The 26402-nt window shown below is 46.5% G+C and overlaps 2 protein-coding genes across 3 annotated transcripts in view; both read left to right on the top strand.

The window, feature by feature from the left end:
• POLRMT (RNA polymerase mitochondrial) overlaps positions 1-1289 on the top strand; it is a 73618-nt gene extending 72329 nt beyond the window's left edge. Inside the window, exon 21 of the mRNA XM_039319264.1 lies at positions 953-1289. Within this exon, the coding sequence (XP_039175198.1) occupies positions 953-1002 (50 nt within the window). The 3' untranslated portion in view covers positions 1003-1289. The remainder of the gene's footprint in view (positions 1-952) is intronic.
• The window catches only part of HCN2 (hyperpolarization activated cyclic nucleotide gated potassium and sodium channel 2), an 89467-nt gene continuing 64322 nt past the window's right edge, over positions 1258-26402 (top strand). Inside the window, exon 1 of one of the 2 annotated variants that reach the window (XM_039319266.1) lies at positions 1258-1512. In XM_039319266.1, coding sequence (XP_039175200.1) covers positions 1295-1512 — 218 coding nt within the window. In that variant the 5' untranslated portion in view covers positions 1258-1294. Of the gene's footprint in view, positions 1513-13345; positions 13816-26402 lie in introns of those variants that run through there. The other variant, XM_039319265.1, reaches the window with a different exon arrangement.

Here is a 26402-nt window from a genome sequence, read left to right as displayed (position 1 = left end):
CTGCTGGCGATTGGCCCAAAGTCACCCAGCCGACTTTCATGCCTAGAGCAGGATTAGAAGTCACAGTCTCCTGGCGATTGGCCCAAAGTCACCCAGCCGGCTTTCATGCCTAAGGTGGGACTCGAACTCCCCGTCTCCTGGTTTCTAGGCCATCATCTTAGCCACTAGGCCCAACTGGCTCTCATTTATAGTAACAGTTCTAAACTTTCTTTCAAGCTCTTTGCCCATCAAATCTTAAGAAAAATAAGTCTGGCTCCATTTTCATATTTATTTTAAGAATCTCCGGAATCAGAATAAAACTCTTTTCTCAATATTTCTCCTTCAGAAGGAGAAACGGTGCCCCAAAACGTTACGCAACCCTTCACTTGTGTTGCAGTTAATCTCAGCAAAGCATCTGAGTTCACCTGGGCACCAAACTCCTTCAGTTTGGGCCTGATGCCATATGATTTACCGGTTTTATCAACCGGCCATGCCATGCTGCTTTTATCACTTGTTTGCATTCGCTGCAAACCTGCTTTTGGCAAGGAAATTGCTTCTCAGGGCATTCCGAATACCATCTCACCCAATCCAGTCTGTGGCATTAAAGCAAGCCACGGGGGCCTTGTTGTTTGAAAGACAATATTGGTGTCCTCCTAAGCATATCCTGTGGGGTCCCAGTGGTACTTCCATTGGCAGACATGTACCCACCTGCAGAGAGAATCCGTAGCTCACTGCCAGAATCTGTCACTTTATATATATATATATATATATATATATATATATATATATATATAATATATATATATATATATATATATATATATATATATATATATTTGTCCCTGTTGGACTCAGAGCTGAGACTGCATCACCAGGGCTCAATCCCATTCCCTTTGAACTCTTGTTGGCTTAGATTTTCCCAACCGGTATTCCTTCTTCATTTTTTCTCAGTCTCTCCTTTTCTCCCCATCAGGTGACTTCCAACTAAAAAAGGTGAAGAGATCAGTCTACTTTTTCAACTGATTCTGCAAGATCATCTTTCTCCTGATCCTCTCTACGTTCGAACTTAGACCCAGCCGGGGTGTCCGGGCGACATTGAGAAGGAGCAACTCCCGTTTCTCTCCAGTCTCCCTGAACGGGATTGAAAATGTACCCGGTTCCTTAAATTTGTTCCCTCTCTCAGTGCTTCTGGAGGGAATCAGCCTGACAAGGAATTCCTTTCCCACAGAGGAGTTGGAAACGCGTCACCCCAAAAACTGGGTTTTTAGATTTATCAGGGACACATAAGGTACCTGGGCGTAAGTGTGCAAACAGGATGTTTCTCCACAGATCGTCTGGAGAAAGGACTTATTTTGGCCCTGTTTGTCTCTTCTGGAAGAAAACAGTTGTTGATATTTGTTTTCGCTCTTGGGAGTCCTCGGATACCGATGCCAAGAATGAATTCTCCCCCCTTTTCAATTTTTATGCACTTTGTTCCTGTTGGGGGGGGACATCCCTCTATCCCGATTATTTCCTCTGGCAGTTGCAAATAAAGTAAGTATTTGAAATCTAAGCCGAGCTTTTTGACTCGTCCTTCTAGGTTTTGCTACGAGGGGAAGTAAACTTAGGAAAAAAGTCTTTGGCTGCAAAAAAAAAAACAAAAACCACACACGGAGGTCCTAGTAAATGTGCAGAGAAGAGCAACGAAGATGATATAACAGCTCTGGAGACATAATAATAATAATAATAATAATAATAATAATAATAATAATAATAATAATAAAAAAGTTGGAAGGGACCTAGGAGGTCATCTAGTCCAACCCCCTGCTCAGGCAGGAAACCCTATACGTTTTTAAGAAGAGACTGGACAGCCATTTGTCTGAAATGGTATAGGGTTTCCTGCCTGAGCAGGGGGTTGGACTAGATGACCCCCAGGGTCCCTTCCAGCCCTATGATATGATGTTCTAAAGCAGTGGTTCTCAACCTGTGGGTCGGGACCCCATTTGGGGTCGAACGACCATTTCACGGGGGGGCGCCATATATATATATATATATATATATATATATATATATATATATATATATATATATATATATATATAATATTTATTTATTTATGAGACTTATATACCGCTTTAAGTGCAAGCACTCTCTAAGCGGTGTACACCAGTAAGCAATGTATATATATATATTTTACATTGCCCCCAACAATCTGGGTCCTCATTTTACCTACCCCGAAAGGATGGAAGGCAGGACAAGAAGCAACGGGTGGAAACTCATCAAGGAGAGAAGCAACCTAGAACTAAGGAGAAACTTCCTGACAGTGAGAACAATTAATCAGTGGAACAGCTTGCCTCCAGAAGCAGTAAATGCTCCAACACTGGAAGTTTTTAAGAAGAGACTGGACAGCCATTTGTCCGAAATGGTGTAGGGTTTCCTGCCCGAGCAGGGGGTTGGACTAGATGACCTCCAAGGTCCCTTCCAACTTTACTACTATTACTATTACTATTACCTTTGTATGAGCCGGTGAGATTTGAACCGCTGACCTGCTGAACAAAGTCAGCTAAAGTGGTCTGCAGTACTGCACTCTAACTGCTGCGCCACTTCGGCTCTTGTGTTATTGCCCTCAGTTTGGGCTTCCCCACTGTCTGTCTTGGCCTTTTGACAGTTAGTCAAGGGTTAACGCATCTCTGCAGTGACGCAACATCCTCACAATGGCCCACCTCTTACAAAGATATTCTTCCAAAGCCATGAAGAGCAACCATCTGATGTACCTTGTAGGGCCCTTATTAGGTAGATAAAGGTCACTGGTGGATGATGATTCATATGGTCTTATCCATCTTGGTTGTTCTGCTTGAGTCCAGTCCAAGTGTGTACCTAATGACCCCAGGTGTTTGCCTTGAATTGGAAAGATCGATGTAAGGTTGAGAGACCTATTTGTACTAGAATTCCTCATGCCAGACAACGCATCTTGATTCCTTCAGTTTTCACATTTTTCCTTGGACAATTTAGAGCAAAGTGGCTGGACAAGTTGAGCTTCTACAGATGATGTTTTTTTTACAGCTGTCGATGCTTGGATGTTTGATAGCCATGTGAGCCTAATAACTAATGGTGATAAGAATCTCCTTGGGGATCTGCAACTGTGTCTTCCATTGTGCCATCATCTTTGCACAAATTTTCTGATGTTTCTACTGACTCCTGTTATTTCTAGGCACTTTATTATCCAATCATGTGGCAGAGAGTCAAATGCCTTTTTGTAGTCAATCCATGCCACATTCAGGTTGGTCTTCCTTCTCTTGCAGTTTTCCAAGATCATTTTGTCTATTAGGAGTCTTATCTTTTGTTCCTCTGCTGTTGGGGCGGTTTCTTTCTGCTCAGGTGGAAAGAGATTGTTTCACTAGATGGGTGCACTTGTTCACTATACAATTGTTCTAATTTGAGGTGTTCTAAGCAGGTAATTGTTGCTAGTTCCTGGTGTAGCCCCTTTTGCTGGATTTTTCATTATTAGGTAGGTTTTCCCAGTTGTTAGCCACTTTTCAATTTCTCCTCCTTGTAGTATATTGTTGAACTGCTTGGCAATGAGTGGGTGTATAACAGTTAGATGTTTCAACCAAAACCCATGCAGTTCATCTTCACCTGGTGCTGACCAATTTTTGATTTTCTTTGCTCTTTTTTCTACCATTTTTGTTGTTATTACTAGTTCTTTCATTTCAACTTCTGTTTTATTTGCATCCACCTCTTTTAACCAAGCCGCATCCTTGTTGTATTTCTTTGGGTTATCCCATATCTGCTTCCAGAACTGCACTGTTTCTTCCTTGTCAGGTACTGACTGATTCCTTGCAGTTTCTCCATTGATGGATTGGTAGAAACGTTTCTGATTGGATTGAAATTGGAGGTTCTGCCTATAGTTTGCAATTCGAGCTTCATATCTACTGATTTTCCTGGCTATAGCTGTTATTTGTTGCTTTATTATTTCCAGTGCTTCCTTGATCTTCCTTGTTTCTAAGTGGTATTTCTTGATTAGGTATTCTTTGGTCTTCTTGTTCTTCAGCTTCTTTTCTTTCATCTGTTCTAGCTTGCTTGCATGTGATCTTAACTTGCTGATCTTATTTTCTAGTCTAACCTTCCATTTTTCTGGTGCACTGTTTGTTTGTTTTTCTTCTTTGTTGATTTTGCATCCCAGGTATTCTGTTATAACTGCAGCTGTGCTGTACATTAGTTGGTTTGTTTCTTGCAATGAATTGGTGCTTATACTTGATATTGCAATATTTGCATCTTTTAATGCTTGTGCTAGCTGTTTCTTTGGAACAAGCTTCAATGCAGGTAGCCTTATTCTGTTGTTTTTGTGCTGTTCTAGATGCTCAGTTATTCTTTGTTTCAATTCTTTTATTTCTTTAGTTAGAGGGTTTTGTTCTTCCTGAGGAAGAGTGCCTGGTTTCCAAATGAGAACAGTTGTATATCTCTGCTGGATTCCTTCACTGCCAACTCCCCCTGGTTTGCCTCTACATTCTGAATTACTTCTGGTAAGGCTTTGATTTCTTTGCCCTGGGTAAACCTTTGCAGTTCGTCCAATTCTGTTTCTGTGAATACTTTATTTCGTGTTATAAATCGGCGTTGATCTGCTAGTCTCTGTTCTGTTATTTCTGATTCTGGATGTTGTTCTTTCCAGAACTGGTGCATTCGTTTTAGATATCCTCTTCTTGTTGGACTTGATCTGTAGTAACAGATCATTATTTCTTTGTTTTCCATCACTGTGTATCTGCGACGGGTAAACACCTTTTCTTCCAGTAGTTCTGCAGCTGCTGGCCCTGGTTGCTCAGCCAACAGTCCTGAGTCCTGTAACCCATTTTTCACCAGATATCCAGGAACTCCAATATCTAGTGCGGACCTTGTTAACCCGGGCGACGTCCGAGCCGGTATGGCATTCTGAAATTTACGTCTCACCATATTTTTTATGGGAGAGACACTCTTTGTCTGACTCCTCTGATGAGACCTGTCCAGTATGGTTGAACCTCTGGCATAGCTCTCATCTTCCTCAGAGTACACAAGCCCCACAACCACGTCAAGGTATTATTATTATTATTATTATTATTATTATTATTATTATTATTATTATTAAGTTGGAAGGGACCTTGGACGACATCTAGTCCAACCTCCTGCTCAGGCAGGAAACCCTATCCCATTTCAGACAAATGGCTGTCCAGTCTCTTCTTAAAAACTTCCAGTGTTGGAGCACCCACAGCTTTTGGAGGCAGGTTGTTCCACTGGCTAATTGTTCTAACTGTCAGGAAGTTTCTCCTTAGTTCTAGGTTGCTTCTCTCCTTGATTAGTTTCCATCTGTTGCTTCTTGTCCTGTCTTCGGATGCTTTGGAGAATAGCTTGACTCCCTCTTCTTTGGGGCAGCCCCTGAGATATTGGAAGACTGCTATCCTGTACCCCCTCGTCCTTCTCTTCATTAAACTGGACATTTTAAGAAGAGACTGAATTTTAAGAAGAGACTGAATAGCCACTTGTCTGGAATGGGATAAGGGTCTCTTACTTGAGCAGGGGGTTAGACTAGAAGACCTCCAGGGTCCCTTCCAACTCTTGTTATTCTGTATTCGAGGCAATCAATCTCTCCTATTGATCTACCTCACAGAATTGTTACAATAGGTGTGGGAAGAAGGAGACAGCAAATCCTGTGTATATTCCATCAGGAGTTCCTAGCAGCAATGACCAGGTAGAAATGGAATGATTAAAAATGCATGCTGTTGATGCGGCTGTGTAAGATTTATCTGCACTGTATGTTATTAATGAATATATATATACATATACATATACATACACACACACACACACACACACACACACACACACACACATATATATATGCAGGAAGTTTTTCAGACAGATGTCTAATTGATTACACCTTGACATTTTTTTAACTGCTATACTGCAGTTTTACTTTTTACAATCTCTTTTGCCTTGCAGCCCCCAACTAGGGGCATTAAGCAGGCTCAAGTCGCAACTGCGAAACATTACAAATCCAAATTTCTTTTTCTGACAAAGAATTAAAGAATTAAATTGGGAGACTAAGATGGCCATTTCGAGCTCATTCTGCTCTCTTCAGTTAGCCACACCCTTTATGGGATTCGAACCTGGGCAGTTTACATACTAGGCAGTGATTTAACCACCAAGCCACAGGCTCTCCTCCCTCTTTACCAGCTGAGTCAAGGGAGTATATGCAGGAAGTTTTTCAGACAGATGTCTAATTGATTACACCTTGACATTTTTTAACTGCAGTTAAAAAATGCGGGAGAAAACCCGAACAACCAAAGACCTATATATATATATATATATATATATATATATATATATATATATATATATATATATATATATATATATATTGCTTTAAAGCAGCGGTTCTCAACCTATGGGTCGCGACCCCATTTGGGGTCGAACGACCATTTTACGGGGGTCGCCAAACAACACGATCCGCATTTCCCCCCCTCAGGGCGCCGCCGCACATGCACACTGCGCAGGGGGGCGGCGCCACGCATGCGCACCACGCCGCGTATGGGGGCGGCGCGTCCGTGTGACGGGGGTCGCCATCACACAAAGGTTGAGAACCGCTGCTTTAAAGGCACTTGTCTCAAGTATCTTACCATCCATAAGTCTTAGCAGAAGAGAATTCTGTTGGTGCATAAATGAAATACAGGAGGGAAACAGAAATGGGATAAAAAAGGGGAATTTATTTCAGAGCTAGTGATAGCTGAGTATTGAATTCTTTCCTTAATTGATCTCATCCTTTATAGAGTCATCTGTCATCACATCACAGTTCCTCAAATTATCTTGCTGAGGAAGGGACAGAGCAGTGTTTCTCAACTTTAGCAATTTTAAGATAAGTGGACTTCAGCTCCCAGAATTCCCTAGCCAGTAGGGATGGATAGATGGATGGGAAATTCTGGGAGTTCAAGTTCACCTATCTTGACCATCAGAGATGATCAAGAGGATCATGCTCTGGGGGGCTGGAATAGATGACCTCTACATTTCCTTCCTGGGACTCCAAAATCATCAATCCTTTTTAATTGCCCCCTGAAACTTGTGCTTTCTAAATGAAATCCTTGCAGATTTACCTCAGCGATCTCCTCTCCTCACCTCACTCAGATCCTGGCCCTTCTCTGCTTCATCGACAAAAGCAATCTCTCTGTTTCTCACAATCATACTGCCACAACCGTCACAGCCTCAGCCACACTACTCCCCTTGTCATTCACCTCATTATCCACTAGAAGCCTGGCTAAAACATGCACCAGGAGGGACAGTGCCCAAGGAAAGCCAGACAGCGGACGTGCCAAGCAAAGCCAAACAGATCCACTGCACTGCATATGCTGTTCGCAATTTAATGTGTCTTTTCCCATACAGAAGGGAGATAATCTTATATCCAATCTGATGAGGCCTGAATTTAGGAATAGAATAGAATAGAGCTGGAAGGGACCTTGGAGGTCTTCTAGTCCACCCCCCCCCCCGCTCAAGCAGAAGAACCTGTACCATCTCAGACAAGTGATTGTCTAGCCTCTTTATAAAAATCTCCAGTTATGAAGCACTCTTGATGTCTGGAGGCAAAGCTGTTCCACTGCAGTTGTTATCTTCCTGCATCTCAACTAAGGGATAAGCCATTTGCAAACCACAACAGCTGGTTTCAGTCGACCTCTTAAACCATCATAGTCATAACCATGATTTAGGGAATTAAATCACAGGCCCTGGCTTTGCACCATACAACGCCACAAACTGATCAACTTTGTCTCCCCTTTTTTGTAAATATAAAACCTACAACAAATCTTGGGAAATAACCTCAACTGTACTATCTGTAAAATAAGAATTAAAGAGGAGATAAAATCTGTGTGGTAAAGATGGTAACATTTTGGGAAATATGTAAACAAGAATACAAACAAGAATAATGAAAACTGACGCTTTCCCAAAATATATTAATGACAAGGCTGACTTTTCTTTCGTCCTTTTAATTCTAAAATCAGAAAATGACTTCCCATTTCGTTTTAAATTTAGCTGAATTCCATCTTGGGTTTTGAGGGTATTATGGGCTATGACATTAACACAATTCTCATTTGTCATCCCTGGGGCTGTCTAAATAAGAAGGGAACTGTTTTTTTTTTTTCCTCCTGGGGAGATATTAGCCAAGCACTAAAAAATCCACCACACTTTCTGAGTACAAGGATGGTATATTGGCTAAATTTGATCCGATGTTCATTTGCTCTCTGTGAACTTAATCCAATTTACCAACTTGCTATTTTTGGCACTGACTGGCCATTTGAGCTTCATTTTGGAACAAGGAGGAAAGAAGCAATTTCTTCTCTGTCCTGAATCTCTCCCTAGGTTGGCTGTGGCTGACAGATGTGCCAGTCCAAACCTGGGTAATGTTTTAGGTTAATTCAGGGGTCTTCAAACTTGGCCCTTTTATGACTTGTGGACTTCAACTGCCAGAATTCCTCAGCTAGTGTGCCTGGCTGAGGAGTTCTGGGAGTTGAAGTCCACAAGTCATAAAAGGGCCAAGTTTGAAGACCCCTGGGTTAATTGAACCAAGATGATCATTTAGTACCTGAAGAAATGAGTTCCCTTTACTCCTAATGAGTAATCATGGTTAGTTGGCCTTAAGCTATTGGAAGTTATGAGTGCTCCATAACTGGAGATTTTTACCAAGAGATTGGACAGCCATCTGTCTGAAATGCTATAGGACAGTGGTGGTGAACCTATGGCACGCGTGCCAGAGGTGGCACTCGGAGCCCTCTCTATGGGCACACACACCATCGCCCTAGCCCCACCTCCTCCCACGGCCCCATCCTCAACAGCAGCCCTTCAGAGGAGAGTCGCCCCTGGGCACGGTCCACGCAATGCTGCGCAGCCAAGAACATGATAGCCGGGCAGTGGGGACACCCCATCATATGCAGATGATGCTGCAGGGCATGGGTGGAAGGCGTGGACACCATGGAGCTGCTGGGCTGCCTGGGTGATTTATGGTGGGCCATGGAGGTGGTGGGTGGTCCAGCGGGTACGGCGGAGCGGGGACGGGGGTGGTGGTAGTTTTTGGACATTCGGTCTCTAAAAAGTTCGTCATCACTGCTATAGGATCTCCTGCTTGGATATAGGGTTGGACTAGAACAGACATGTCAAACACAAGGCCCGGGGGCCGGATGCGGCCCGCAAAGTGGTTTCACATGGCCCGTGAAGCCATCCTGGAAACAGTGAAGGAACGGCCCCCGCTGCCTTGGCCCTGGCCCAGGCCGGCCGGGAGCCATTGTACAATTTTGTGGTGGCCATCTATGCTGAACCGCATTCAGACTTAGCTCCATAAGCCCCCACCCCCACCCCCGGCATGGCCTGAGAGGAATAGTGAGGCTCCTCCAGTGGACCATGCCTTGGCACTTGCCCTGGTCCCACCCCCTTCTGCCAGAGACCCTCAGATCTATCCCACTCCTGCCCAGGCCCCCACAGGCACCCTTGATGAAATGCCCACCCAGTACGCCACACCTACTCTCTCCACATCCACCCAGTAGGCCCCACCTGCCCTGGCCACCCCCACCCCCCCCGAGGGCAACCACAATGCTGATGCGGCCCTCAGTGAAATTGAGTTTGACACCCCTGGTCTAGTTTAATGAAGAGAAGGACGAGGGGGGACATGATAGCAGTGTTCCAATATCTCAGGGGCTGCCGTAAAGAAGAGGGAGTCAAGCTATTTTCCAAAGCGCCTGAAGGCAGGACAAGAAGCAACGGGTGGAAACTAACCAAGGAGAGAAGCAACCTAGAACTAAGGAGAAACTTCCTGACAGTTAATTAACCAGTGGAACAACCTGCCTCCAGAAGCGGTGAATGCGCCAACACTGGAAGTTTTTAAGAAGAAACTGGACAGCCATTTGTCCGAAATGGTACAGGGTTTCCTGCCTGAGCAGGGGGTTGGACTAGATGACCTCCAAGGTCTTTTCCAACTTTATTATTATTATTATTATTAATTTATTTGCTGAAAACATTCTATAGCCACCCATCCTTCAGGCCGTTCCCAATCAAGTCATTTTAACAATTGTAAAACACAATCTATTAAAACATAATTTTGTTGCCATCTGCCTTTCCTTCCTCTTCCTGCCTTCTTTTTCAGCAATTGCTTCCTGCCTACTGTCCTTTCTGGTGTGATCCTGCCCTTTAGAAGAGCCTCTAAAAACCACTGTCTAATGCAGTGGAATGTGTGGATGGCCTTGGGAGACAGGAGGCACAACCACAACCTAGCAACCATCACGCAAAAGGTCCCTCAGCCCCCAGAACGAAAAGGGGGTGGGGGTGGGAAGCATCTCACAATAGTAAAGGAGGGCAGAGCTGTTTTCAGAGGGACAAGATGCTGTTAATTGTAACCTTACAGTAAAGCTAGAGTTAGTACTCCACTTTCTGCTTCTCGTCTGGACTACCCCGGAAGGCTGACACCTGCCTTTTTGAGGTGATTACACAATTGTGTTTAATATCAGGGAGGGTTGGATGAGCCCCCTCCCAACCTGGAATTTATATGTTTGCATGTTTTTGGTTTTTGCATTGTTCTTCTATTTTATGATCTTTTTTATTGATTTGCTGCTGTTACTGATCACACATTGAGTGTATGTGCCAAACAGGTGGCGGTAGAAATAGTTTCAACAAACAAATGAAGGGGAAGTATTTCTCCTCTCATCCTTTTATTCCTTCTCTTTGCCCAGGGCTACCTTTTTCTCCTTCTGGCACTTCTTCCCTGCCATTTCTTTTTCCCTCGACCTTCCTGTTTCTCCCCCCCCCCTTCCTGATCCTGTTCTCTCTCTGACCTTCGCACCCACCTTTCCCTCCTTCTCTGAATCCTCTCACTTTCCCCGCCCGTCTTCCTTCCCTCATCCCTTCTGTCTTTCCCGCCCTTTTTCCTCCTCTCTGGGGGGGGGGGTGTCTCCCAAAAGATGCAGGCTTCCCCTGCGCTCCCCCCATTCAGGCTGGAGCCAAAGCAGGCTCCATAGACTAGAACAGGTGCTGGGGCAAACCATGAGGAAGCCAGAGGAGGGGTGAATGGTGAGCTGGCCTCCCCTGAGTCTGCCTCTTGGCTCCCTTGACCTTTTTGTGCCCCTCTCTCCCTTCTCTTTCCTCCCTCCCCTTTCTGTGTCCTTCTTTCTCCTTTAGAGTTGCCCCTTCCTCTCCCTCCCCTCTCCTCTCCCACCCTTTCCCCCTCACCCCCCCTCAAGTGCCCCCTCATCTCCCCTCCCTCATCTGCTTCTTCCTCCCCTCCCCTCCCCTCCTGCCTTTTCCCCCTCATCCCCCCTCCCCATCTCTTTCTCTCCCTCCCCTCCCTTTCCTTCCTGCTCCTCCGCCCCTATCCCCTCCCCCTTTTCCCCCTCATCCCCCCTCATCTCCCCTTCCCACCTCTTTCTCTCCCTCCCCTCCCTTTCCTTCCTGCTCCTCTGCCCCATCCCCTCCCCCCTCATCCCAATTGCCCCATCTCCCCTCTTCCTCCCCTCCCTTTCCTTCTCTGCCCCTCCTATCCCCTCCCCCCTTTCCCCCTCACCCCCCCTTCCCATCTCCTTCTCTCCCTCTCCTCCCTTTCCTTCCTGCTCCTCTGCCCCCTCCCCTCCCCCCTTCCCCCTCATCCCAATTGCCCCCATCTCCCCTCTTCCTCCCCTCCCTTTCCTTCCTGCTCCTTCTCTGCCCCTCCTATCCCCTCCCCACTTTTCCCCCTCATCCCCCCTCAATTGCCCCCTCATCTCCCCTTCCCATCTCCTTCTTTCCCTCATCTCCCTTTCCTTCCTGCTCCTCTGCCCATATCCCCTCCCCCCTTTCCCCCTCATCCCCCCTCATCTCCCCTTCCCATCTTTCTCTCCCTCCCCTCCCTTTCCTTCCTGCTCCTCTGCCCCATCCCCTCCCCCCTCATCCCAATTGCCCCATCTCCCCTCTTCCTCCCCTCCCTTTCCTTCTCTGCCCCTCCTATCCCCTCCCCCCTTTCCCCCTCACCCCCCCTTCCCATCTCCTTCTCTCCCTCTCCTCCCTTTCCTTCCTGCTCCTCTGCCCCCTCCCCTCCCCCCTTCCCCCTCATCCCAATTGCCCCCATCTCCCCTCTTCCTCCCCTCCCTTTCCTTCCTGCTCCTTCTCTGCCCCTCCTGTCCCCTCCCCACTTTTCCCAATTGCCCCCATCTCCCCTCCCATCTCCTTCCCCTCATCCCTGCTCGCCCCTCCTATCCCCTCCCCACTTTTCCCCCTCATCCCTTTCATCCCCTCCCCCCTCTCCCATCTCGATCTCCTCTCTCCTCCCTTGCTCCTGCTCCTTCCGCCCATATCCCTCCCCCCTTTCCCCCTCATCCCAACTGCCCCCATCTCCCCCCTTCCTCCCCTCCCTTTCCTTCCTACTCCTCCTTCTCCGCCCCTCCTATCCCCTCCCCACTTTTCCCCCTCATCCCCCCAATTGCCCCATCCCCCCTCTTTCTCTTCCTCCCTCCCTTTCCCCCCTTCCCCCTCATCCCAACTGCCCCCATCTCCCCTCTTCCTCCCCTCCCTTTCCTTCCTGCTCCTTCTCTGCCCCTCCTATCCCACTCAATTGCCCTCTCATCTCCCCTTCCCATCTCCTTCTCCTCCCTTTCCTTCCTGCTCCTCCGCCCATATCCCTCCCCCCTTTCCCCCTCATCCCAACTGCCCCCATCTCCCCCCTTCCTCCCCTCCCTTTCCTTCCTACTCCTCCTTCTCCGCCCCTCCTATCCCCTCCCCACTTTTCCCCCTCATCCCCCCAATTGCCCCATCCCCCCTCTTTCTCTTCCTCCCTCCCTTTCCTTCCTGCTCCTCCTTCTCCGCCCCTCCTATCCCCTCCCGTTTCCCCCTCATCCCAATTGCCCCATCTCCCCTCCCCTTTCTCTCCCTCCCCTCCCTTCCTGATCTTCCATCTCCACCCCCTCCCTCCCATCTCCTCTCCCCTCCCGCCTTTTCCCCCTCATCCCCCTCAACTGCCCCATCTCCCTTCCCCTATCTCCTTCTCTCCCTCCCCTCCCTTTCCTTCCTGCTCCTCCCTCTCTGCCCCCTTCCTCCCCTCTCTCCTCACCCCTCCCACCTTTTCCCCCTCATCCCCCCTCAGTTTCCCCCTCCCTCAAGTGCTTCTCCCCTTGACCTTTGACTCCCCCCCGCTTCTCCCCCTCCTTCCCCTCCTCCTCAGCCCCTCCCCTCCGGGCTGCTGAGCTCCACCTCCGCCGCCGCCGTCGCCACCGCCGCCGCTGCCGCAGCCCGGCGCGCAACCGGCTGCTCGTGTCGGGGCGCCTTCAGGTCCAGCATGCGGACGGGAGGCAGCGGCTCCGGCGGCGGCGGCGGCGGCGGCACGGCCACTGCAGCACCGCCGGTGGTCCCCGCCGCCCCCGGCCCGGCCGCCGCCCCCGCCGCGTCCTCGGCCGCTGCGCCGTCGCTAGAGGAGGGCGCCAAGGGGACGCTGCTCTCCCTGCAGCGCGGCTGCAGCATGGGCGGCCGCGCCGGCAAAGGGGGCTCCCCCAACGGGGAGTGCCGCCGCGGGGACGAGGGGGCTCCCGACCCGCCGCCGGCCCCGCCGCCCTCGCAGCCCAAGGTCTCCTTCTCTTGCAGCACCGAGGGCGGCGGCGGCGGGTCCCCGAAAGCGGCCGAGGAAGGCGCCACCGATGGGGCCGAGGTGGGGCCGGGCGGCGGAGAGCCCCGCGGCAGCCAGACCAGCTTCATGCAGCGGCAGTTCAGCGCGATGCTCCAGCCGGGCGTCAACAAGTTCTCGCTGCGGATGTTCGGCTCGCAGAAGGCGGTGGAGCGCGAGCAGGAGCGGGTCAAGTCCGCCGGCGCCTGGATCATCCACCCGTACAGCGACTTCAGGCGAGCCTCGGGGCGGTGACCGCGGGAGGGGCGGGAGGGGGTCCGTGCCCGCCACTCGCTTCTCCACCGGCCCCTTTGGCTTTGCGGGCAGCTCCGGACGGGGGGGGGGAGGATGGGGACCGAAGGAATGGCCTGCAATGATTTCCGAGCAGAAAGAGAACTTCCCCCCCCCCTTCCCGGAAGGTTTTTGACTTTTGGCCTTTCAGAAGTAGAAGAACATAAGAGTCCGGAAGGGATCTCAGAGGTCTTCTAGTCGAACCCCCTGCTCAAGGCGGGAGACCGTATTGCAGCCCAGTCAAAGACAGGCAGTCCTCAACCTACAACCTCAATTGAGCCCCAAAATTATGTTGCTAAGTAAGAAATGGTTTGTGAGTTATTTGCCACAATTCACTGCAGTTTCAAACTAGTAACACAGTTGGTTCTTGTGAATCTGGCTTCCCCCATTGACTTTCTTTGTCAGTTGGTTGCAAAAGGGGATCACACATGACTCCGAGATGCTGCGACTGTCACAAATGTGAGTCATTTGTCAAGCATCCAAATGTGAATCACGTGACATGGGGATGTTGCAAAGGTCATAAGTGTGAAAAACGGGCATAAGTGCCTTTGCTTCAGTGTCATTGTAACTTCAAACGGACACTAAGCAAACTGTTGTAAGTCGAGGACTACCTGTAGTTGCAGCGGCTTTGGAACAGGTGGAATTTTCTGATCCTGACCTTAAGGGAATGACCTCTGGCCTCCCTTCCTCCTGTGGGATGTCTGGGGTGGTGTAAACCTGGAGGCAGGATCAGATGTAGCTAGTCCAGATTGACAGCCTGACATTGCATCTCCCCTTGGTTTTGAGCTGAGGGCAAGAGCTGCAGAGGGACGTCAGTTGCAGCAGGCATCCATCAAATCCATGCACCGTCTCCCTCTGGACATGGAGTGTGACAGGAGAAAAATTCAAGTGAATCTGTTCAGTCCGGTTGGGGCAAAGCAAAATTGTGGGGAGAAAAATGGGTGGGAAGGATGGGTAGGAAAAAGTCTAGACCAGAGGTCCCCAATCTTTTGGACACCAGGGACCAGTTCCATGGAGAAAGGATTTTCCCTGGACAGGAGACTGCGTGGTTTTGTGTGCTGCCTGCATCCCGTGGATGGGGCTTTACTTGTTTGTGCAGACCGGTTGCTGGCATGCTGCGGCCCGCCCAGTACTGGTCCATGGACCGGGAGTTGGGGACCCTTGCTCTAGACTTACAATCAACACAACTTGGTGGTGAAAAATGCGATGGAGGAGAAGGACAATTGAGGCAAAGCTGGGGACAGTGACGGTCTGTCGGAGAGGTAGGGAGAAAAACCCCCAGGGGCTGTGATGAGTTTCAAAAGGGCAAGGCAGAGAAATCTTGGACAAAAGGAAGGAAAAAATGTATTTATTAGGAAGATGGTTGCACTGGTTTTAACAGGCTGGCTGTTTTCCTTTAGACAGATATCTAGGCAGAGATCGAAAGCCTGTTGCTTTGCCCAAGTCTCTTTGAAGTGATCTTTTAAATTTGTATTTTGCATTTCGTGACTATTGTACGTTGTTAATGTTGTTTCTAAAAAAGGCTTGGTTGTATCTTCAGGGAGCGGGCAGCATATTGCCTTTCTAAATAAATTATAGGTACAGGTTTCCAGAGCTACTTTGAGCTATTCCTGTGGTTGTTTTAATACAAGCCAAGAATGAAAGAAAATAGCTGTCGGACATGTAACTGGTGTTTGGGGGCAAGTAATAGATCAGTCTGGAATGCTTTTAAGCTTTTATCTCTAAAGCAGTGGTTCTCAACCTGTGGGTCATTACCATTTCACGGGGGTCGCCAAACAACGCAGTCCGCCATTTTTTCCCCCTTTTCCTTAGCTGTGCTATTCCCTTTTATTCTATTGGCTTTTGAAAGCCAATAGAATAGACTCTCTTGAATAGAGTCTAATTCTATTGGCTTTCAAAAGCCAATAGGAATTGTCCAGGCTGTCTCTGCCCTGCTGAGCCCTCCAAAAGTCCCATTCTGCAAACGGTGCTGCACCCGTTGAGTAGTCCTCAACTTACAACGGTTGAGTAGTCCTCGACTTACGACCGGTTGGGGGTCGCGGCATTAAAAAGGTTGAGAACCACTGCTCTAAAGGAACTTGAGAAATCTTAGTTGGGATTGCAAAATGTCAGGTTCAGATCCACAATCGTAACTTAACGGATGAAATATTTTTTTCCCTTTGATCCTGGGAGTTATATTCTTTGGATCAGGGCATGAGCAAATGTAAGTTTTACTTTCAGAACTATTTACTAGATCTTGGAATGCATTGTACCATTTCAAGCTTGCTGTTGTATAGTTTGGGTTAGGTTTCATGTATTGCATTCAACCATAGTTTATTTTATTGAACGACCCTCCACTGAGCTGGCTTCCCAAAACAACTAAGCCATAAACCATGGTTTGCAGCCATGCTGAACTAGAACCAAGCTACCATCATGTGGCCCAGAATGGCAGGTGAACACAATATGACACTTCAAAAAGAGCATAAATCTAGATAGGATTAAAAAGAGATTTTTTAAAAATTCCATTTTGAACTCACGGTTGTGAATTTATGGGAGACAGAAAATTCTTCAGATCTTGCCAGTTATCCTGATCGCTAGATTGCAGTCAGTCTTCTGAGCAGGGCTACTAAATGCCGTAAATCTTGGGCATTAAGCTTGTTGGCTGTTGTTGGGTGGCAGACTTACAGCAAATCAAACTTCATTTGGCAAGGTTCATTCCATAAGCATTCAACCGAAGTGAAAAATAACCTTGTGGCATCTTAAAAAAATCAACACATATATTCTCTCCTTTCCGGTGCTGTTCAACCTCCAAAGGATCCTTTGCTTTTGCAAAATCTGGGAATTATGGGGTCCAGCACATCTGAGAATAAGAAAAGGCTTTGGGGTACTGTAGTTAAGCTGTTAGGCAGGCTGGAGAATTCTGGGCGTTGAAATCCCCAAGTCTTAAAGTGGCCAAGTTTGGGGACCCCTGTTTCAGGGGATTCTAAGGAAGCATTTTTAGCTGCTGATAAAAGAGTTTCTGAAGCTGGTCCAAAAACAAACCTGAGGATTTCTTTCAAGCCATATCTGGGGACGTGAACACCGACAAAAGGAGTTTATGACCATTGTCCTCCTTTAGCTCAGTTTCAGCCTGGGAAATGTTAAACTTTGGCTTGCTTGGATGAGTTCCTGCAGTTTCCCTGGCAAGGTTTTGGGGTTTGTCCTTACCTGCTTCTTCTTTCTGGGTCTGAGAGAGAAGGACCGGCCCAAAATCACCCAGCCAGCTTTCACGCTTCAGGCGAAACTAGAATTCACCGTCTCCTGGTGATTGATCCAAATTCCCCCATCTGTCTTTCATGGCTAAGGGGGGGGGGATAAACCTTGTGAACTCTCAAGCTTCCTCCTTCCGTTATATATTCAAGATGGACAGTATTTAATATTTATTTGTTATGTAGATGTAGGGGTGTGGGTCTATACATACGTTGTATTTAGTATGTTTTAGGTGTGTGTCATGCAGGGCTTTTTTTTCTCATAGAACGCCCAGAACGGAGTTCCGGCACCTTTTTGGGATGGAACCTTGTAGGGTAGGCAAGGCGGGTTGTATGACATGTGTGAGTCATGTATGAGTTTCACTTTGAGAGTGGGCAACTAAATTTCATTTTTGATATGTGCCATTGTACCCATAGTAAAAAAAAAAATGACAATAAAGGTTATCTTATCTCATCTCATCTTATCTAAAAACTCACGATCTCCCGGTGATTGGCCCAAAGTCACCCAGCGGGCTTTTGTGCCTAAAGCAAGGCTAGAACTCACCATCTCCTAGTTATCAGCCAGGTGCCTCCACCACTACACCAAACTGTCTCCCTGTAGGAAGTTTACCTGCTTTGTTTTTCAGGTGCTAAATGACCCATTTCTCCAACTGTGAAACTGTTGACTGGCATTTTTAAGAAATGAAGCTCCAGTGCAAATAGATGTATGTTGCTTAGAATGTTGGTTAGAATTCCTGTACAGGGAGTCCTCGACTTACAACAGTTTATGTACAACAGCAGTAAGAAAAGTGACTTGAGACCTTTTTTCAGTTACGCCTTTTGTAGCATCCTCACAGTCATATGATCAAAATACAGATGATGATGATGATGATGATAATAATAATAATAATGAAGTTTGCAGGGAGCTTGGAGGTCATCTAGTCCAACCCCCTGCTCAGGCAGGAAACCCTATACCAGTGATGGCAAACCTTTTAGAGACCGAGTGCCCAAACTGCAACCTAAACCCCATTTATTTATCACCGGGTGCCAGGTGGCCGTGGCCCACTGGGTGGGCATGGCTGTGGTAGTCATGGAAGACTGGTAGGTGTGGTCAAGATGGGTGTGATCACCTCGATGTTGCTTGTGGGAATGCCTGTGAGGGCCGGGCAGGGTTGGGGGAGATCCAGGGGTCTCTGGCAGGTGGGGCAGTGGGCAGGAGGCTCGTCCTGCGAGGTGAGGCGAAGCAAGGTGAGGCAGTTCGGGGTGCCATTATTGCAGGGCAAGGGGAGGCAGGGGCCAGGCGGCTGCTGCCTGACACCTTCGGCCCCTACACACAGAGGCCAGCGAGTGCATAGGTGCTGGGATGCATCCGGCCACATGGGACTTCGGCAAGTTAGCGGGCAGCTGGTTGAAGAGGGACGGTTGCCATCTCTGGGGCATGGCACGTGTGCCCACAGAGAGGTTCTGAGTGCCGCCTCTGGCACACGTGCCATAGGTTTGCCACCACTGCCTTATACCATTTCAGACAAATGGCTGTCCAGTCTCTTCTTAAAAAACTTCCAGTGTTGGAGCGTTCACCGCTTCTGGAGGCAGGTTGCTCCACTGGTTAATTGTTTTCCCTGTCAGGAAGTTTCTCCTTAGTTCTAGGATGCTTCTCTCCTTGATCAGTTTCCATCCGTTGCTTCTTGTCCTGCCTTCAGGCGCCTTGGAGAATAGCTTAACTCCCTCTTCTTTGGGGCAGTCCCTGAGATATTAGAATACCACTATCTTGTCTCCCCTCATCCTTCTCTTCATTAAACTAGACATACCCATGCTTGGCGACTGGTTCATGTTTATGACGGTTGCTGTGCCCCAAGGTCATGTGACCTCCTTTTGCGACCTTCTCAAAAGCAGAGTGGGGAATCCAGATTCACTGAACAACCAGGTTAGTAACTTATCAAGTTAAGTGATTCATTTAACAACTCAGGCAAGAAAGGTCGTAAAATGAGGCAAAACTCACTTAACTAACATCTCACTTAACAACAGAAATTTTGGGGTCAATTGTGATCGTAAGTTGAGGATTACCTGTATAGTTCAGTTCTTCCCTTCATTGAACTGCCTCTCAGGTGTGTTGACAATGGGGCCTACTGCTCAAAGGCCACATTGTCAATTTGCTGGCATATGGGAGAAGTAGTCCAAACCTTTGGAGGCAAGGTAGATGGGTTGAAGTTTGTTTTCTGGTTGAAGCTGGAAATGTTAAGGTCGGTACAAGGTGACTGTCAATGCTGCTAACATTGGATGTTTCGCATTGACAACCAATGAAAATGTAGACATCTTTTTCCCTTTTGTTTTTTGAGTTAGATGATGCTGGGAGGGGGGAATGTGAATGAGAGTCTAACTAGACATAACAACACAAAACATAGTGTGAGAATCAAGGTTATTGAGCCCAGAGCTGATAAAGAATTGGCGGGCTGGAGAACCGGAGAGGAAGCCCGCTTAAAGCTAATTCGGGAATGTGATTTATGATTGTTAATTGGAGGAGGGAATTTGATATTATGTGCCGGGGGGGGGGGAGGATTCAGTTTTTTCAATTATATAGTGCCGATATTATGCTACTCGAATAAAAGATTCAATTTTCTGTGGCTGGTGGGGAAAGGATGTTAATTAAACAGATAGTTTTAAATGACACTCTGAGCGGATACTGGAAAAAGCTGGTTTGATGCAACTTTCAAATCAAATCTTTATTACTGCCGTCGACCAGCATATTAATGCAACTTTAATGTTTTAGTTATTATTGAACGGAAGTTGGTAATTTTATCATTTGGATGCACTGGAGTACTCATAACATCACAAGAAGCAGTCCTGATTTTATCACCACAAAAGAAGAATAGAACTTCCATCACTAGGCAATATAGTTATTAAATGAGTCACACGCAATGTTATGCCTTTTTTAAAAAAAAATAATCCTTAAGTGAATCACTCTGAATTTGGCTTGCTACATTGACTTTATTTGTTGGGGGGAAAAAACCCCAACGAGAAGGTTGCAAATGACAATCTCATGATGCTGTAAACATTGTAAATACATATTGACTGCCAAGCACCCAAATTACCATCACGTATTTGTGGAAACCTCTGATGATCAAAAGTAATAGTAGTAGTAGTAGTAGTAGTAGTAGTAGTAGTAATAATAATAATAATAATAATAATAATAATAATAATAATAATAGTGCCTATCCCAGGTCCTGGGTAAGGACTCGATAGGTAGACAAAATGCCAAATCCAGTCTGAACATCTGGCTGACTGTGCGATGATCCAAAATAATAATAATAATAAAGTTGGAAGGGACCTTGGAGGTCATCTAGTCCAACCCCTGCTCAGGCAAGAAACCCTACACCATTTCGGACAAATGGCTGTCCAGTTTCTTCTTTAAAACTTCCAGTGTTGGAGCATTCACCACTTCTGGAGGCAGGTTGTTCCACTGGTGCCTAAGGATCAGTCACAATTTGCTTTTTCCAGTACCATTGTAATTTTGAACAGTCACTAAACAGATAGTCCTAAATCGAGGATTACCTGTAACCCTCAGGGCTTGTTTGGGGCAAGGGATCACATAAGGCGACTTCCTCAAAGTCCTTTGAGAAGTATCGGATCCTGGCTAGTATAATTTGCATCAAATAGAACTGGAGACCATTAGGAGTTCGAACGAAATTCCGCCAAACTGAAATTGAAGTTCACAGCCTTTGAACTATAAGTAGTCCTTGACTTACACCTGTTCATTTAGTGACTGTTCAGATTTACAACGGTGCTGGAAAAAGTGACTTTCAGACTTATAACCATTGTAGCAGCCCCATAGTCATGTGGTCAAAATCCAGGTGTTTGGCAACTGGCGTGTACTTGGGACTGTTGCACTGCCCCTGGGGGTCATGTGATCGCCATTTGTCAACTTTCCAGTTGGCTTCCAACAAACAAAATCAATGGGGGAAGCCAGATTCTCTTAACGCAGTGTTTCTCAACCTTGACAATTTTAAGGCATGTGGACTTCAACTCCCAGAATTCCACAGCCAGCAATGCTGGCTGTGGAATTCTGGGAGTTGAAGTCCACATGCCTTAAAATTGTCAAGGTTGAGAAACACTGTGACTTAACAGCTGCATGATTCAGCTAAGAGTTACAGTGATTAGCTTAACAATTGTGGCAAGAACGTTTGGAAAAAGAGGCGCGACCTGTGTAACAACTGTCTTGCTTAGCAGTGGAAATTTTGGTCATAAATCGAGGACTTAACAAGACATATACTCTCTAAACTAGCTCACAGGATTGTTTTTGTGGGGCAAATGGGAGGAGGAAGGAGTATTAGGTACATTCACTGCCTTGAGTGAAAATAAGTCTAATAAATAAACCTGAATTAAGCAAAGACAGTTTTTCCCATCACAGGCTAAAAAAAACTCAACCGTTAGTCTCAGTTAGCATATTGGATGCATCGCATCTTAATTTCATGCAAAAATCTATCCAATAATTACACTCAGAATAATTTCAGGCAAGCTTTAATCTGGTTAAGCACTCAATTTGCTCCATGGATTGAAGACCGGAGGGTACTTGCCACTTAGGAGCGGATAAACAAAATACAATAGGTTAAAAAAACTGTGATTGTTATATAAGTGTCTTAGAAATACATAAATATTTCAGTAGTCTTTGCATTACGTAAGTATATACTGTATAGCATTATAACTTTTACTGTAATGATGTACATTATACTATGTACTCTATATTACTGAGACACATTATGTTTTTTCTTTTTTTTTTTCTTTGTTACATCTTTTTTGCTTTTTTTGATAAAGCACTTTTTTGTGTTTTTTCCCCCCTCTTTGGCCAGGAATGTGTGTCTATCATAATTATCTTTATATTGGTTCTTTTCTTTTTTCTAGTTTTTTGCGTTACTTTTTAAAAGCATGAACTGAATAAATTAATTTTTAAAATCTGATAAGCACTTTGGTAATAGTTATGAGATACCCAATAAGTATTGGTGAATGTGGAAGTACAGATATTGCTGTACTTTGAGTAACTTAGCCCAGATTTTGGATTTGGTTGAATGCTGAGCACTCTTTCCATATTCTGCCTGTCTGTCTGTCCAGTCCATCCCATCCCATCCCATCCCATCCATCCATCCATCCATCCATCCATCCATCCATCCATCCATCTATCTATCTATCTATCTATCTATCTATCTATCTATTCCATCCATATCTGTCTATCTATCTATCTATCTATCTATCTATCTATCTATCTATCTATCTATCTATCTATCTATCTATCTATCTATCATCTATTCCATCCATATCTGCCTGCCTGCCTGCCTGCCTGCCTTCCTGCCTGCCCCCCTCTCTTTTATCTATCTATTCCATCCATATCTCTGTCTGTCTCTCTCTCTCTCTCTCTATTCCATACACATCTCTCTCTCTTTCTCCCATCCATACTGTATCTCTACCTCTGTCTCTATCAAATTTCTACATCACCCATTTTCACTTCAGTGATTCTGTGTGGTTTACAAACAACGTAATAAAATAATGTAAAAAAACACCAGTTAAAAGCACAGTTAAAATTAAAAATAGGGTATACTAATGGGGTATGTGTGCTACATCTGTAGAATTTGTGAATATTCCCTCGCAAAAAATTCTAAGGATGCCCTCTATTGAGACATGGGTTATCGCTTGGGAAAATGAAGTACCTGCATTGGGGAAAAATGGAAAAGGACTACATCTGGACAGATATCTGGATATAGTTTAATCTGCAAATGTTTTCAAACGTCTAGCCTGGGGTGTCCGTGAAAGGAATACAAAGTTCAACAGAGTGCCAGGTTTTTCTAGCAGCAGCAGCAGCAAGGGCTTACTAGCAAAATAAAATAAAATAAAAAATGCTTCAGCTTTGCCATTCTATTTTCTTTTCTTTTTTTTTCTAAATAGTTGGTTTGTGCCTAGGCCAGGGGTAGGCAACCTTGGCTCTTTTATGACTCGTGGACTTCAACTCCCTGAATTCCTGAGCCAGCATGGCTCAGCATGGAAACCTCTCCATTTCTCCTCAGCATGGCTGGCTCAGGAATTCTGGGAGTTGAAATCCACAAGTCATAAAAGGGCCCAGTTTGAAGACCCCTGCTCTTAATCTTCGTCCTAGGATAGGGATAGGCAACCTTGGCTCTTTTATGACTCGTGGACTTCAACTCCCAGAATTCCTGAGCTAGCCATGCTGAGGAGAAAGAGAGAGGTTTCCATGCTGAGCCATGCTGGCTCAGGAATTCTGGGAGTTGAAGTCCACGAGTCATAAAGCAGTCTAGGCCTAGCCGAGGGGCAGGCAACCTTGGCTCTTTTATGACTCGTGGACTTCAACTCCCAGAATTCCTGAGCCAGCCACGCTGAGGGGAAAGGGAGAGGTTTCTAAGCTGAGCCATGCTGGCTCAGGAATTCTGGGAGTTGAAGTCCACGAATCATAAAAGAGTCAAGGTTGCCTACCCCTGGCCCAGGCGAATATTTTATCCTGAACGTTGGCGATACTTTGTGTAAACCTCAGGGGCCTGTTAAGTGACATAACTCAGGCTGGCTGCTCCTGCCGAGCACAGGAGCCAAAAATATCCCAAGTGTGCCAGATTGGAGAAGTTGGGAAGAGTTTGGAACAGTTGTGGAGGCAGGACTAGCCGTCTGACCTTGGATAAAGAGAAAAGGCAGGCTGTTCTTTTTAGGAAACCTTCAGAAAGCAGAGGGGTGGGAAGTGCCAGTGAAGTTGCAGCGAGGACCACAGTGGGAAAGCGAGGACCTTGATTAGCTGCTGAATAAAGTTACCATTCTTTTTTTTTTAGTGGCAGAAAGCACAATAAGGTCAAAGGTCTAAGAACAGTGTCCTTCCTCCCCTCCAGCCCCTCCCCTCCCAATTGCAAAGCTGTGGTCCCACTGTCATCTGGCTATGGGGGTGGGGGGAAATCATTGCAACCATCCTGGGGGAGGCAGATTATCCTCTCCCTCCCTCCCTCCCTCTCTTACTGCCAAAATGTTCAGCTGCTTCCCTGGTGGGTCTGGATTGCAAACCATCCCTTGAGGATGGCTTTGCAAGCTTTGAGAGGGTGGGTGCCCCTTTTAGGGGAGAAAAAGGAGGAATCCATTTTGAGGTGACCTTGAAAGCAAGGACATTCCTCCCCCACCTTTTTTCCCCCCTTTCCATCCTTAGAAGGTGACAGAGCTGAGAGGCGGGAGGAATAATGAGTAAGACTTTTGCTGCAAAGCAAATCAGAATTGGGGGTGGGGGGAGGAAGCTTGGCCTTGCTGTCAGTTTTGGGAGAAGAGCTGGGAGGCAAAGGGTGGTTTATTCCAAAATCTTTATCTTTATCTCTCTCTCTCTGTCTCTCTCTTTCTCTCCCTCTCGCCTCTCTCTCTCTCTCTTTCTCTCCCTCCCTCTTTCTCTCCCTCTTTTCTCTTTTTCTGTCTCTCTGTGTCTCTCTCTCTTTCTCTTTCATCTCTCTCTCTCTCTGTATCTTTCCCCCTCTCCTCTCCTCCCCACCCCTCCTCTCTTCTTTCTTTCTCTCTCTTTATCCCTCTCTGTCTCTCTTTGTGTGTCTTTCTTCCTCTCTTCTCTCTCTTTCTTTCTCTCTTCCTCTCTCTCTTTTTCTTGTTCTCTCTTCCTTTCTCCTCTACTCTCTCTTTCTCTTTGTGTGTGTATCTCTCTCTCTTCCTCTCTTCTCTCTCTCTTTCTCTCCCTCTCTCCTCTTTTTCTCTTTCTCTCCCTCTCTCTTCTTTTTCTCTCTCTCTGTCTCTCTCTTTTTTCCTCTCCTCTCCTCTCCTCTCCTCTCCTCTTTCTCTCTCTTTATCCCTCTCTGTCTCTGTCTTTCTGTGTCTCTTTCTTCCTCTCTTCCCCCCCGCCCTCTCTCTCTCTCTGTGTGTCTCTCCTCTTCTTTCTCTCTGTCTCTCCTCTCTGTCTCTTTCTCTCTCCTCTCTTTCTCTGTCTCTCTCTTCCTCTCTACTATCTACTTCTTTCTGTCTCTAATAATAATAATAATAAAGTTGGAAGGGACCTTGGAGGTCATCTAGTCCAACCCTCTGCTCAGGCAGGAAACCCTATACCATTTCAGACAAATGGCTGTCCAGTCTCTTCTTAAAAACTTCCAGTGTTGGAGTATTCACCGCTTCTGGAGGCAGGTTGTTCCACTGGTTAATTGTTCTAACTGTCAGGAAGTTTCTCCTTAGTTCTAGGTTGCTTCTCTCCTTGATTAGTTTCCATCCGTTGCTTCTTGTCCTGCCTTCAGACGCTTTGGAGAATAGCTTGACTCCCTTTTCTTTGGGGCAGCCCCTGAGATATTGGAAGACTGCTATCATGTCCCCCCTCGTCTTTCTCTTCATTAAACTAGACATACCCAATTCCAGCAGCTTTTCCTTATATGCTTCCTCTCTCTTCTCTCTTCCTCCCTCCCTCCCTCTCTCTCTCTCTCTCTCTTTCTCTCTCTCTTTCTCTCTCTCTCTCTCTCTCTCTCTCTCTCTCTCTCTCTCTCCCCCTCCCTCCATTTCCCTATCTTAAATTCTCCTCAACTAGCTGTAAATCAGGTTGGCTGCAGTTGGATTGACGGTTTTGATCGCCTCGGTGGCTATTTCTGTAGCAAAGGTACAGAGGTGCCAACTTTTTTGGCATTTGGAACCCTTGTAAGTTCGCTGCCCTTTCAGCCGTAGCCGCTGGGTTGTCTGGGCGGCAGGGAAGGCGGAGAGAGGATTCTCCCAGGTCTACGCAAGTAGCCCTCCACTGACAGCCACAGTCGGGATCAGAATTTTCGTTGCTAAGCAAGGCAGTTGTTAAGCGAATTGCATTTGATTTTATAGCCATTTTTGCCACGGGTGTTAAGCAAATCACAGCAGTTAATTACAGGCAGTCCTGAACTTATGATGACAATGGAGCCCAAAATATCTCTTGCTAAGTGAGCCATTTGTTAAGTGAGTTTTGCCCCATTTTATGATCGTTCTTGCTGTTGTTAATTGAATCACTTCAGTCAGCTGTTAAGTGCATCCGGCTTCCCCATTGAATTTCCTTTTCAGAAGGTCGCAAAAGGGGATCATGTGACTCTGGGACACTGCAACTGTCATAAATATGAGTCAGGTGCCAAACACCTGAATTTTGATCACGTGACCACGGGGATGCTGCAAAGGTCGTAAGTGTGAAAAACGGTTGTAAGTCACTTTCTTCAGCACCGTTGTACTTTTGAACGGTCACTAAATGAACTGTTGTAAGTCGAGGACTATCTGTAATCACGTGGTCATTAAGCGAATCCGCTTCCTCCATTTGACTTTATTTGTCAGAAGCCATCTGGGAAGGTCGCAAATGGGGATCA

This window comes from Crotalus tigris, unplaced genomic scaffold, assembly GCF_016545835.1.
Source record: "Crotalus tigris isolate CLP2741 ecotype Arizona unplaced genomic scaffold, ASM1654583v1 scf7180000022970.308977840:1548163, whole genome shotgun sequence".
Taxonomy (NCBI): domain Eukaryota; kingdom Metazoa; phylum Chordata; class Lepidosauria; order Squamata; family Viperidae; genus Crotalus; species Crotalus tigris.
This window is presented reverse-complemented; position numbering and strand designations above follow the sequence as displayed.